This window comes from Artemia franciscana, chromosome 14 (genome assembly GCF_032884065.1).
Source record: "Artemia franciscana chromosome 14, ASM3288406v1, whole genome shotgun sequence".
NCBI classification, from domain to species: domain Eukaryota; kingdom Metazoa; phylum Arthropoda; class Branchiopoda; order Anostraca; family Artemiidae; genus Artemia; species Artemia franciscana.
This window is the reverse complement of record NC_088876.1, coordinates 31,844,146-31,858,695: the sequence shown is the minus strand read 5'-3', so window position 1 is coordinate 31,858,695 and position 14,550 is coordinate 31,844,146. Positions and strand designations below refer to the sequence as shown.

At 33.2% G+C, this 14,550-nt stretch overlaps 1 protein-coding gene across 2 annotated transcripts in view; it reads right to left on the bottom strand.

Annotated features, from left to right (window-relative positions):
* LOC136035595 (caprin-1-like) overlaps nt 1-11,875 on the bottom strand; it is a 74,594-nt gene extending 62,719 nt beyond the window's left edge. For both annotated transcript variants that reach the window (XM_065717476.1, XM_065717475.1), the window contains exons 1-2: nt 11,701-11,875; nt 3,828-4,070 (exon numbers count right to left, since the gene is read on the bottom strand). In XM_065717476.1, the coding sequence (XP_065573548.1) occupies nt 3,828-4,070; nt 11,701-11,823 (366 nt within the window). In that variant the 5' untranslated portion in view covers nt 11,824-11,875. The remainder of the gene's footprint in view (nt 1-3,827; nt 4,071-11,700) is intronic.
* Nucleotides 11,876-14,550: the final 2,675 nt, after the last annotated feature.

Sequence of the window (14,550 nt, the reverse complement as noted above, 5' to 3'; positions counted from 1 at the left end):
TTCCAGAGAAACATGTGAGCCAATTATTCATAATTTTTTAAGCAAAATCTGTGGGGAAAAAACCTTCCCCAACCCACTTCAGTATGAACTAATATATGATAATACCCACTATGACAATGACATTGAAAAGACAAAATTATTTGCTACCCTTTTCTCAAAAAAGTTAACATAAAAAAATAAAAATATCACCACTCAAATCTTGATAAATCCAATTAACTACCCCCGCCAAGGATCAGAGTATATAAACCGTCCATTCTCAATACATGAACCGAATAATGCAATACAACATATCAGGTCAAATGCTACATGTAGCGATGATAATCCTAGAGTGTTGCAAGAGGGCTCATTCTAACGGAAATGAAAAGTTCTAGTGCCCTTTTTAAGTGACCAAAAAAATTGGAGGGCACCTAGGCCCCCTCCCACGCTAATTATTTTCCCAAAGTCAACGGATCAAAATTCTGAGATAGCCATTTTATTCAGTGTAGTCGAAAAACCTTATAACTATGTCTTTGGGGACGAATTACTCCCCCACAGTGCCCGTGGGAGGGGCAACAAGTTACAAACTTTGACCTGTGCTTGCATATAGTAATGGTTATTGGGAAGTATATACAGCCGTTTTTAGGAGGATTTTTTTGGTTGGGGGAGGGGTTGAGAAGAGAGGGATATGCTGGGGGAACTTTCCATCGAGAATTAGTCATGGGAGAAGAAAATTTCCATGAAGGGAGAGCAGGATTTACTAGCATTATTTAAAAAAAAAAACAATTAAAAAATAAATGTGAAAAAGCTTTTTCAGCTGAAAGTAAGGAACAGCAATAAAACTTAAAACAAACAGAAATTATTACCCATATGAGGGGCTCACCTCCTTCTAATACCTCGCTCTTTACGCTAAAGTGTTTTTAGTAATTTCAACTATTTATTCTACGGCTTTTGTGATTCAGGGGTCATTCTTAATGAATTGGGATAAAATTTAAGCTTTAGTGTAAAGAGCGAGGTACTGACGATGGGGCGAATCCCCTCATATATGTAATAAAACATGAGAATACAAAAGTTCTTTACGTAAGCTAATTTATAAGTTACGTAAATCTTTTACCAATATAAATATTCGTAAAAAATTAAAAGTTCAAGTTGCCTTTTTAATTAACCAAAAAATCGGAGGGAAACTAGGCTTCGTCCCCCGCTCTTTTTTCTCAAAATCATTCGATCAAAATTATGAGAGAGCTATTTAGCCAAAAAAAAAAATAAAAAAAATATGCAAATTTCGTTTTGATTATGCCTCTGCGGAGAGCCAAAATCAAAACATGCATTGATTCAAAAACGTTCAGAAATTAAATAAAAAAAAACAAGTTTTTTTTAACTGGAAGTAAGGAACGACATTAAAACTTAAAACGCACAGAAATTACTTCGTATATGAAAGAGACTGCTACCTCATCAACGCCCCGCTCTTTACGCTAAAATTTTTTACTGTTTTAAAAAGAAGAATTGAGAGAAAGAGTCAAACATTAGCGTAAAGAACGGGGCGTTGATGAGGTAGCAGCCTCTTTCATATACGAAGTAATTTCTGTGCGTTTTAAGTTTTAATGTCGCTCCTTACTTCCAGTTAAAAAAAATTGTTTTTCTTATTTAATAACTTAAGAAGGGATGAATTTATTATTATTACAAAATCAGACAAGGGTAACACTTTAGTGGTAATGGACACCAAGGACTGTGATTCAAAATTAAACGCTTTACTGAAAGATGAAAAAACGTACAAAAAACTTACTTTTGACCCGACAGACTCTTACGCAAAGAAGTTTAAGAACGAGTTAAAAAGTTTGAAGGAAGAAGGGAAGATTGCACCTCGATTTTTCTACAAATTCTTACCAAGAAGTTCTTTGTGCCCTAAATTATATGGACTTCCAAAGATACATAAGCCAGATCTGCCATTACAACCAATTGTTGCAAGTAAAAAGTCACCAGCAAGTGCTCTGAGTAACTGGTTAGTGCCATTATGTAAACCACTCATGTCAACACAAATTTCTTACATTAAGAATTCGTCAGAACTGGAGTGGAGAAGTGGAAAATTCTATAATTTCAAGTTTAGACATAGTATCAATGTATACAAGTATTGATGTAAAAGCCAAAGAAATTCTTCTCGAAAGAAAGATATTTAGAAATTTGGACTTAATTAGTGGTAAAACAGTTTTAGAAGTCGGTGTAATAATGAATTTAGTTAGGCAACATGTTCTCTTATTTTTTCAATTCAGAGGGTTTTTTTTAACAAGTAAATGGTTTACCCATAGGGGCCCCTTTAAGTCCTTTATTAGCAAATTGTTTTGTAGAAAATATTGAAACAATAGCGTTAGATTCATATTTTTTAAAACACAAATTTTGGGGGAGATATATGATTAACATAATTTCAGTATGGAATTATGGGGAGGAGGAATTAAAATATTTTTTATAAAACATCTTAATTTTTGGGGAGGTGATTTAAATTTACAATAGAATTAGAAGAGGATAAGAAACTTCCTTTTCTGGATGTTCTTCTTTTAAAAAATGAAAATAATCTGGATTTTAAGATTTACAGAAAACCTGCTAACAATAGTAGATTTTTGTCGTTTTTCTCTGGTCATGCTCGCCAAGTAAAAATTAGTTTAATCATATCTTTAACTGACCGCATTTTTAGAATTTGCTCTCCAAAATTAATTGAGGAGGAATTATCGTTGTTAAAAGAAATTTTACTAAGTAACCAGTATCCGGGTTGGTTAATTGACCAGATTTTTCCGAATAGAAGAAACAAATTTATAGAATTTTCTAACAATATTCTGGAAACAACAGAAAAGAAAGAATTTTTTTCTTCTCTACCATATGTCCCATAGTTGAGTGAAAAACTTAAAAGAATTTTACAAAATAATAACTTAAAGGTAGCTTTAAGAGGTAGTAATACTTTGGCTAGTTTTTTAAATTCTGGAAAGGATCAAACTTCCATAGAGCAACAAAGTGGGGTTTATAAAATCCCATGTATTTGTGGAAGCTCTAATGTGGGACGTACTAACCAGAATTTAAAAATGGGATAGCTACATCATGATTCTATTTCATCGTCTCTAAAACAAAATACCAAACCTGAAGATTTCACGTTGTCTCTTTTGGAACATATTTATAACTATCCAAATCATTTTACTTTGTTTGATAATGCTTCTTTAATTTCTAGAGACCAAGGTTTAAAGCCAATTTTCAGGGAAACAATCGAAATTTAAAAAAATTTATTCAAGAATAATTCCATAAACAGAGATGCAGGAGAATTTGGATTGAATTCAATTTATGATAATTTACTGAGGTCAAATAAAGTAAATATCACCTCACTAAGAGCTATGACCTCTGCCCACATAATATGTCAGATAAATCTAATGAACCAGAACAGAAAAGGTCAAAGAAAAATCTTGTTGCATTGGAAAAAATAAGAGCAATAAACTATATGTAATTAGCTTATTAGGTATAAATTATGTTTTTTTTTTTGTGTGTGTGTCTTTAGTTTTACTGCTGATGATGAATGCAGTATATGTGTTCAAAATCTCCAGTTAAAATTTTCTATATCTGTTCACTGTCAATTAAAAAGGTTAAAAAGGTTATACTTTCAGCATAATAAAGAAAAACAAACCGTAGTGAACTCTTTGTGAGGATTGTTTTGGTATCTGAAATATTACATGAATATTCAGAAGAAACCTGCTAGAGGCCAAGGATTCTGTTGTGGATTCCAGGTGCTGTTTTTCAGTAGAAGAAGAGGACTATCATAAAATAAAAGTACAATTCACAGTCCCTTGAAGAACATATACAAGAAACTTGGTACTAACCTGAGCAATAAGAACTTCTCTGATTTTCCCTGCAGCTTGTTGGGACTTCTCAATGGCTTCCCGCTTTTTCCTCTTCTTTTCTTGTTTTTCAAAGTCAACTAACAGGGTTGAGAATTGTTTTGAAAATTCATGGGCCAAATTCAGAGAGCTAATTACATCAGGGTAGCAGGCAACTGCTTTCTTCTGATCATCATTTAATGATTCACCAGATGCGAGTAGCTTCTTGTACCCATCAAGTTTTTCCTATAACATAAAACAAGTTTTTGAATTAAAAGACCACAAAACAGATTTTTTTTTTTTTTTTTACATTTCACCTTTTCTAGCTCTGAAACAGTTTCCTACAGCAAGCACAAAACATAATTTTTTGCATTTGGCCTTTTCTAGCCCTGAAACACTTTCCTACAGCAAGCACAAAACCCATTTTTTTGCATTTGGCTTTTTCTAGACCTGAAACAGTTTCCTACAGCAAGCACAAATTTTTTTTTTGTATTTGGCTTTTTCTAGACCTGAAACAGTTTCCTACAGCAAGCACAAAACACATTTTTTTTTGCATTTGGCTTTTTCTAGACCTGAAACAGTTTCCTATAGCAAGCACAAAACAGAAATTTTTACATTTAACCTTTTCTAGCCCTGAAAGAGTTTCCTACAGCAAGCACAAAATATAATCTTTTTTTGCATTTAGCCTTTTCTAGCCCTAAAACACTTTCCTACAGCAAGCACAAAACACATTTTTTTGCATTTGGCTTTTTCTAGACCTGAAACAGTTTCCTACAGCAAGCACAAAACAGAAATTTTTACATTTAACCTTTTCTAGACCTGAAACAGTTTCCTACAGCAAGCAGAAAACACATTTTTTTGCATTTGGCCTTTTCTAGCCCTGAAAGAGTTTCCTACAACACCCAAAAACAGAATTTTTTTACATTTAACCTTTTCTAGCCTTGAAATAATTTCCTGAAGCAAGCAAAAAACAGAAATTTTTTGCATTTAGCCTTTTCTAGCCCTGAAACAGTTTCCTACAGCAAGCACAAAACATAAATTTTTTACATTTAGCTTTTTCTAGACTTAAAACAGTTTCCTACAGCCAGCACCAAACAGAAATTTTCTGCATTTCTCCTTTTCTAGCCCAGAAACAGTTTCCTACAGCAAGCACAAAACAGAAATTTTTTGCATTTAGCCTTTTCTAGCCCTGAAAGAGTTTCCTACAGCACCCAAAACCAGAAATTTTTTACATTTAACCTTTTCTAGCCCTGAAATAGTTTCCTACAGCAAGCACAAAACATAAATTTTTACATTTAACCTTTTCTAGCCCTGAAAGAGTTTCCTACAGCAAATACAAAACATAAATTTTTTGCATTTAGCTTTTTCTAGACCTGAAACAGTTTCCTACAGCAAGCACCAAACAGAATTTTTTTGCATTTGGCTTTTTCTAGCCCTGAAATAGTTTCCTACAGCAAGCACAAAACAGAAATTTTTACATTTAACCTTTTCTAGCCCTGAAAGTTTCCTACAGCAAGCACAAAACATAATTTTTTTGCATTTAGCCTTTTCTAGCCCTGAAACAGTTTCCTACAGCAAGCACAAAACATAAAAGTTTTTGCATTTAGCCTTTTCTAGCACTGAAAGAGTTTCCTACAGCAAGTGCAAAAAGATTTAACCAAAAAAAATACATCAGTTTCTCATTTTAATATGTAATTACCAGCTCACAAGAAAGGTGGGAATGAAGAAGGAACTCCCTCACCTTAAGATTAGCCCAAAGGATACCCCTCTGCTGGACAAAAAATGACATAAATGAGTACTTTTTCATATTTGACATCCTCTTATATGAGACGTCATTAATCAGCTATATACTTATATAATAAGTTTCAATCTTCTGATTTCTATAGATTCAAAGCTACTTTAAAAAGGAGTAAAATTCACCAGTCCCTTAAGCACAAATCATATTTCACAGAAAGAAAAACTGTACCTTGACCTCACCAGTCAAGAAAATCTATCTTTTCGAGTTTCAGCATTTCTGCCTCCAATTGGTATTAGAAGGCTTCAAATTGCTATTATATACTGTTAAGCATATAGGATTTAAAACTTAAAACTATGATAAATATGAAAATAAAATACAAATTTGGGTAGGCCTAAGAATATTTTCTCTTATATCTTTTGTAGAAAAAAGAAATATCAAGATAGCATTAAGACATCAAGACATTGAAAAACATAAAGATAAAACTACTTAGATTTATTAGATTTCAGAGCTAAATAAAATGCAAATTTGGGTAAGCCTAAGTATATTTTCTTATGCAGAAAAAAGAAATATCAAGATAACATTAAGATATCAAGACATTTAAAAATATCAAGATAAAAATATTCAGATTCATTAGATTATTATAGATATTATAGATTTATTCATACCCAAATAAAATGGAAATTTGGGTAGGCCTAAATATATTTTCTCTTAAATCTTTTCTTATGCAAAAAAAAAAGAAATATCAAGATAACATTAAGATATTTAAAAATATTAAGATAAAAATATTCAGATTCATTAGATTATTATAGATATAATAGATTTATTCATACCCAGATAAAATGCAAATTTGGGTAGGCCTAGGTAGATTTTCTCTAAAATCTTTTTCTATGTAGAAAAAAGAAATATCAAAATAACATTATGATATAAACATAGAAAAACATCAAGATAAAAATATTTAACTTTAAAGGATTATCAGAGATTATTATAGATTTATTCATACCTAAATAAAAGGCATTTGTGTAGGCCTAAGCACATTTTCTCTTAAAACCTTTCTTATGTAGACAAAAAGAGCAGATTCAGTCTGGTTATGTCAATCATGTATCTAGGACTTGAGCTTATTCTTCCCAACAGGTTTCATCCTGATCTCTCCACTCAAAGTGTTTTCCAAGATTTCCTGTTCCCCTCCCCAACTCCCTCTCAAAGACACTGGATCCAGCCGGGATTTAAAGCAAGAGATCTGAATTACGAGGTCCTTCTAAATATGAAATTTAATTAAGTTCCTATCACTCATTTGTAAGTTAAAAACACTTTATTTTTTCTAATCACATATCTAGGACTTTTACTGATTTTCCCCACCAAGTTTCATCCTGATCCCTCTGCTCTAAGCATTATCCAAGATTTCCTGTTTCTTCCTCCAACTTGCCCCACTGTCACCAAATGCAGTTGGGATGAAGGAGAGCGGATCTGTTCAAATTATGTCAATCACGTATCTAGAACTTGTACTTATTCTTCCCATCAAGTTTCATCCTGATCTCTCCACTCTAAGCATTTCCCAAGATTTCCAGTTTCAAAGATTCTTGTTTCCCCACTCCAGCCCCCTATGTCCCCAGATCCCATTCAAATTGAAAATGGAGCATCTGAGGCATAAAATATTCCTATATATCAAGTTTCATTCAGATCTCATCACCCATTCATAAGATAAAGATACCTCAATTTTCAAGATTTCCTTCTAAATAAGAAATTTCATTAAGATCCAATCAGTCATTTGCAAGTTAAAAATACCTCATTTTTTTTAATTTTGTCCAAATTAACCATATCCCCAACTCCACCAAAGAGAGTGGATCTGTTCTGGTTATGTCACTCATGTATCTAAGACTTGTGCTTATTTTTCCCAACAAATTTCATCCCAATCCCTTGACTCTAAGCATTTTCCAAGATTTCGAGTTTCCCACTCCAACTCCCCCCAATGTCACCAGATCTTGTCGGGATTTAAAATGAGAGTTCTAGAACACAAGATCCTTCTAAATGTCAAATTTTGTTAAGTCTGACCACCCATTTTGTAAGCTAAAATACCTCATTTTTTTATTTTTTCTAATTACCCTCCCCACTCCACCAAAGAGAGCAGATTGGATCATTAAGATCCAATCACTCCTTCATAAGTTGAAAATACCTCATTTTTTCTAATTTTTCACAATTAACCCTCCCCCCAACTCCCCCAAAGAGAGCGGATCCATTCTGGTTATGTCAATCATGTATGTAGGACTTGTGCTTATTTTTCCCACCAAGTTTCATCCCAATCCCTTCATTCTAAGCATTTTCCAAGATTTTAGGTTCCCTCCCCCTCAACCCCCTCCAATGTCATCAGATGTGGTTGGGATTTAAAATAAGAGCTCTGAGACACAATATCTTTCCAGAAATAAAATTTCATTAAGATCCAATGACATATTTGTAAGTTAAAAATACCTCATTTTTTCCAATTTAACCATCCCCCTACTCTCATCCTAGCTTACCAGGAACTGCCTAAAGTAGCAAAACCAGGAAAGACAGACAAGCCAACAGAATTTGCTATTACTATATGTCACTTGGTAGATACCAAGTACCACAAAAAATATAAAAAAGGCACCAAAAGGTTTGTTTCAAATTTGTAGTTTACTAATGGAAAAAATCTCCAAATTTCCTTCAACTTTAACTTTGCTCCACAATGCAAATTGAGGTTGCCTAGTTACTTATTACTCCTGCTGTTACTAGTTATGCCAAAAATATAAGATAAATGTATCATATTTCAGAGTCTACAAAGGGCTTAAAATTAGATGTCTGAGCTTTGCAATTATTATAATCAGGAAAACAATAAAAAAGGCACCAAAAGGTTTGTTTCAAATTTGTAATTTACTAATGGAAAAAATCTCCAAATTTCCTTCAACTTTAATTTTGCTCTGCAATGCAAATTGAGGTTGCCTAGTTACTAATTACTCCTGCTGTTACTAGTTATGCCAAAAAATATGAGATAGTTGTATCATATTTCAGAGTCTATGAAGGGCTTAAAATTAAATGTCTGAGCTATGCAATTACTATAATCAGAAAGAGGATAGAAAAGGCATCAAAAGGTTTGTTCATTTAAATTGTGAAGAACCTTTGCATGAGCTACAATTTTGTTGCAATTAAAGTAGACTACTGTACCAAATGTCTCATGAAGAATATCCATATCATCTTAAAATCCCCTCACTTACATATAGAAGACTACAAGGATATATTCTGTGATATATTTTTATGGTTCTGATCTGTCTTTTGCATAACATGACTAGAGGACATTTGAATGAATGTCAAAGCAACAATATACCACTAGAGAGAAGCCAGAGTTGCATACCTATGGAAGTAGTTTCAAGAAGACACAGTAACAGTTGAATGAAACTAGTAAATATTTATACTAACAGATAATGTCATATCCAGGGTGAGAGGGTTTTAACCCCCCCCCCCCCAAAAAAAAAAAATTTGCCTTCATTGAATGTTCTATGTATAATCTTGACCAAGATTATACATAGAATTGGACAAGCTACAGGTGCCTTCAACAGATTGAAGCCTATTTGGAGAAGTAATAAATATTCAATATGACTGAAGCTTTGACTCTTCAACAGCAATGTACTCTCAATTCTCCTTTGTGCAAGTGAATGTTGGAAAACAAACACCCAGCTTGAAAAAAGGATCCTTGCATTTGAAAATATGAGCCTCAGAAGAATGTTGAATACAAGCTGGCAACAAAAAATTACAAATGCAGAAAACAGGTCAACCTCACCATTGAGTTGCTGAAAAGAAGGTAGTGGACATACCTGGGACAGATTCTTTGTATGGAAGAGAGCCGCCTTCCTTGAACAACCTATGAATAGAAGCCAGACAGTAGAAGAAAGAGATGCCACCCCAAAAATACATTGAGACAAACACATGACCAAGATCTGAGTATGGCTGGCACCTCACTAATACCTGAATGGGAAGACATCATTGCTGCAGCACCAATGCAAGATGAATGGAGAGGTTTTGTTGACACCCTATGCATCACTGATGGCTCTGGAGGAACTAAGGTAAGGTCTAAGGACTCTGTTTCCAGTACAAATTTAAGTTAGAACTGGTTTACCCATTAATTGAATTTATGGTGATAAAATTAAAAATAAATCCATAGGAAATATATAATATGGGTAAGGTTAGAAAGGATAGCCTAAGTTAAATTTTAATTTTCAATGGAAACAAATGTCATATTTGGATTTAGGATGAAATTTGATTCCAGGAGTAAGTGTTTCTTAGCTAATCTGAATATTTTGTTACCATAAATTGTTACTTCTATCCCTAAGCACTAAATTGATATAAAGTGGCTACATCAATAGTTCTTGTTAAACTGGGAGGTAAACTTAACTACATCCTCAGTTAGGAAGTAGCCTACCTAATAGGAAGCCAGACAACAATAGAGGTCACCAAATCCCATACATAGCATTATAAGGATGGTAATTCTTTCTCACCCAAATCTGCTGGGGGTCAAAGACCTCTTTCAGCAATTGGCATTCCAGAAAAATAGCTATGGGTTTTTGGCCCACCACTATTCTGCTACAGACATAAAAACCATAAAAAAGATTTTACCAACTTCTTTTTTTACTGAGTGGCCAAAAACAATGGAGGGATGGGCTTCCCCCTTCCCCCATTCATAACAGCCTGGCCTTTGTAAAAAAAATTAAATAAATAAGGAGACACATCAGTGCTACCCATGCAAAAAAGTGATTTTTCTTAGGGTTTAAGGTGGAGGACTGTAATTATCCTTTACAAGGTTTTTGACCATACTGATTCTAATGATGTATTTTTCACTTTGATCTAACACCATTTGTAAGTTTCAGGCTCTTTTTTGAAATCACCATAAATTTGTTTTTGCAATAAAGGTTTACTTTTGAGATTAACTAAAACAACTCCTGATTCATTGTCAGATGGCAATTTTTCTCACAAGGTATTTTTGCAATGTGATGAAAGTAAAACGAACCCTGTCTCACTGGTTAAACTTTCACCAATAATTTGTCAACATAAATAAAGGTGAAATTCTAGTTTAGTGACTTTTTGCTATCTCAAAAAGGGGTTAGGCTAGGAAAATGAAACTTTCAGGGATGGGTCTACAGGCTAAAGTATATCCTGGGAAGGTATTCTGCAGTACCCACTCTACTCCTTCTTCCTCTAGCGGGCCCTGAAATTTGCCTACATGACAGGTCTATACCTATTGAAATTTTCACAAAACAACATTTTACCTTAATTTTTAGTTACCAGTTGCATTTCCTCTGCCTTCAGTTCTAAAAATACAATTCCTATTATTTGAGCAGAATTCTAAGCCATATCAGTGTTTTTTGTTTTTTTTTAATTTAGGAAATATGTTTGCATATCTTTAAAACCTTATAAATTGGGATTGAGCAAAGTTGTGAAGCTGAAAATAATTTTGTTGTACTTTCTTCAAACAGAAGATCTATTTTACAAGGTTTCACTTTTATAACACATATTTTTAAAGGCCATCAAAGATCAGGACCCTCTAGAGGGAGATGGAGTGGAGGTAGGTACTTCAAAAAATCCTTCCTGGGACATAGCCTACTTTAGCCTGTAGATCCATCCCTGAAAGCTTCATTTTATTAACCTAACCCCTTTCAAAGATAGCAAGAAGTCATTAAACTAGAATTTAGCCTAAATTAAAAATATGGTCTGTTGTGACAAGCAATTCAAAGAAGAATATATTTAATAGTTGTTATTTATAAAATACATATCAAGCAGTAAAAATTGAATTTTCTGAATCAGAATAAAATTGGCTTTCTGTTAATAGCCTATTTGAATCAAACTGAAACCCTAAAAGGATATAAACATCAAAATAGGATAATTGGCATTTCCATAAAGAGGTCCTTGTAGGTAAATTAATAAAATAGTAATTTCAAGTGTTAGATCTTGCATAATTTTAATAGCCATGTTAATCTGTAGCATAGATTTTTAGCTTTTCTGATATATACAATTCTTCCTAATTCCTCTTTGGTAGCAACATGTAAGAGTCTTACATGATTTTGCTCAATTTAATACTGATTTTTTACCCTATTTAAAATAGGCTGAGGCCTAGCTGCCTCTGTTCAAACATACCTTTCTTTTCTCCAAGTTTCTGACTTTTTTTTCTATAATAGCAAGAAACGTTTTGCAGGGTTCAGAAATGTCCTGAACAACCGATTTTTCAGGTTTCGAGACAACAGTTTGTGCAGACGGCATTTTTGTTGACCAGACGAAATACACGTGCCTATGCCTATCTGCCTTTCTTCGATGATGGTGGCCATTAAAAATAAATAGATGGCGATGTTAATCAGCTGTATGAAACTAATGTTCCAAAGTGGCTAAATTTTTGGAACCATAATGAATATTTGGCAAAAAAAACTAAGACATATGTCTGTTGAAAAAATTCTATGGTCTTTCTAGGGGTTGAAGGTGGATAAAAATACCATTTTTTGAGGGGGTTCTAAGAATTTACCCCAGGGGTTGAATGATGCAATTTTGTGCATTTTCAGTTTATACAAGGACAAACGGAGTGGGGGGATTTCATGGTCCCTCTCTGAAAGTACTTCTGAGTACAATACAATTTAGGCCACAGGCAAAAATTAATCAGTGAAAAATTATAATTGGTACATTTAAACGTTAATAGTAAAAACTTTACGTTAATAACAAAAATGATAAGTTAATTGACCATTAATTAAAATGAATGTATTTAATATTCTAAATAGCAGTGTTTTGACCCTAATATGGATTGCCAGAAGCTTATTCTAATTAGAGACCGTGCAGTAGTAAATTTTGGATTTCTACTATGTTATAGTGTTTCTTTATTAGGACTGTTCCATAGCATAAACGTATTTCCAAAAATTTACTTGTTTTCTGTATAACTTCACGATTAAAGCCCTATTCATAAGCAAAGTTCACCATTCGTATGTATATTTTCTAAATTTAGTCAATTTCTATTCCATCCATAAGAAAACACAGACAATGCATAAGAAAAATACCGTGCACTGTTTGTTTGTATATTTTGTAAATAGGGTATACTTTTTGAATGGATGATATGCCCAAAGAACATATTCATACATATCACCTTTAAAAGTTTGATAAAAAGGTACGACTATCAATTCTAAATACTCAATATGAAGCCAGAGGGTCTAAGGGTAAAATGCTACACTAGAATGTTGTGAAATTGAGGGGAGTCTAGTCAGTCGGGATTTCTACTAACCAAATACGAAAACAGGAATTCAAATAATGATAGAGAACACGATAAGGAGCGATCGAAAGGACACTTTATGAATGTGTTTAACACTGGCATTATTGTAAAAAAAAATATACAAAACTAATGAGAAAATGATTGATAATCTGAGAGGGAATAGTATTTAACTAGAAAGGATGAATTAGAGACGATACTAAAAGAAATGAAATACGATTAGGTTTCAGGTGCTGATCTTTAAAATAAAGTGGTTACGGAAACAGCTGTGAGATACAAAAGCTATGAATGCTGTTTTTGATTAATGAAAGGAAAGCCAGTAATTTTAGGGAAACTTCAACTAAAACTCTTCATATGAGAACTGCTAAAAATGCACGTGGTAGTTACAGAAGTGTTAATAAATTTTTGTAGGAAGTGGATTACTTAATATGGTATTTCACATTGGAGCAAAGGATGTTGTACATGAATTTTCTAAAAATAGAACAATTCGTATAGCCAAAAAGATTAGAGGGTAGCTAGCCCCTCCCACGGCCATTTTTACCCAAAGTCATCCGATCAAAATCTTGAGATATGTATTTTGTTCAGTATAGTTTAAAGGTTTAATAACTATACCTGTGGGGATAACATGACCCCCTTCCCCCACGGAGCCTCTGGGGAAAGGGCTGTAAGTTGTAAAATTTCCGCAATGTTTACGCTTAGTATTTGTTATTAGGAAGTGTAAAAGCATTTTTGGGGGAAAATTGTACTCGGGGATTTTCAACGACGAAAGTTTTTTCAGGAGAAGCTGCCAGGTGTGAGTTTTGCACAGAATATTCTACAATGGGGGAATTTTCCACAATTTCTACATGAAATTATTTTTATTTGTGCTACTTAATCTCTGTAAACTTAATTTTACATGTGAAGATGTTCAAATGAAATTGCCCGGAGAAACTTTAAGCAGGGTTGGAATTGTCTGGATCAATTTTTCCTGGGGAAGGGGGATTGTAAGCGAGAACCATTTTCTATGGGGAAATTTCTCGTGGGAGACATTCTCCAGGAGGAAATCGTTCACAGGAGCATTATTAAGGGGGGAGGCTGGCTTGATTTGAAAAATGATAGGAAATAAAACTCTTTTACATATATTAATGTGCTAACGAAAATTTTCGGGAACAGTTGTCACCCGTAGCATGAAAGTGCTATTTTAGCCTTATTGCATCATGTATAACCTTTTAGCACATGCTGAATTGAATATAGCCCTTTTTCTCTTATGTTAATAAAGTGAAAATATAGACATATAAAATGCAATTACAGGATGTGTCTCACATCTTTGCAAGACTCAAATAGATTGAATTGAAATTGAATCAATTAAAATTGAACTGAAAAATACAACAAGTTTTTTCAATTCAGAGTGATATTTATACGAACAGCCCCTTTCATATATGGGGTAATTTTTGCTCGTTTTAAGTTTTAATGTTGCTTCTTACTTTCAGTTAAAAAAAAAAAAAAATTATTTAATTTCTAAGTAAAGCTAAAATAGACCTTCTTCTTAAATGATGTACAAGAAAACTGTTTGCAGCTGTACAATTTTTCTCAGTATGTTTTATGAAAACTTGATAATCTGCAAATAAATTTATCAAATTTATTAAAAGCCATTGATGTGGCATAAAATTCTACTCAAATAACAGGAATTACATTTTCAAGACTAAAACCAGAGAAAAAGAAACTGAAGGTTAAGAATTAAGTTAAATATTGCTTTTTGAAAA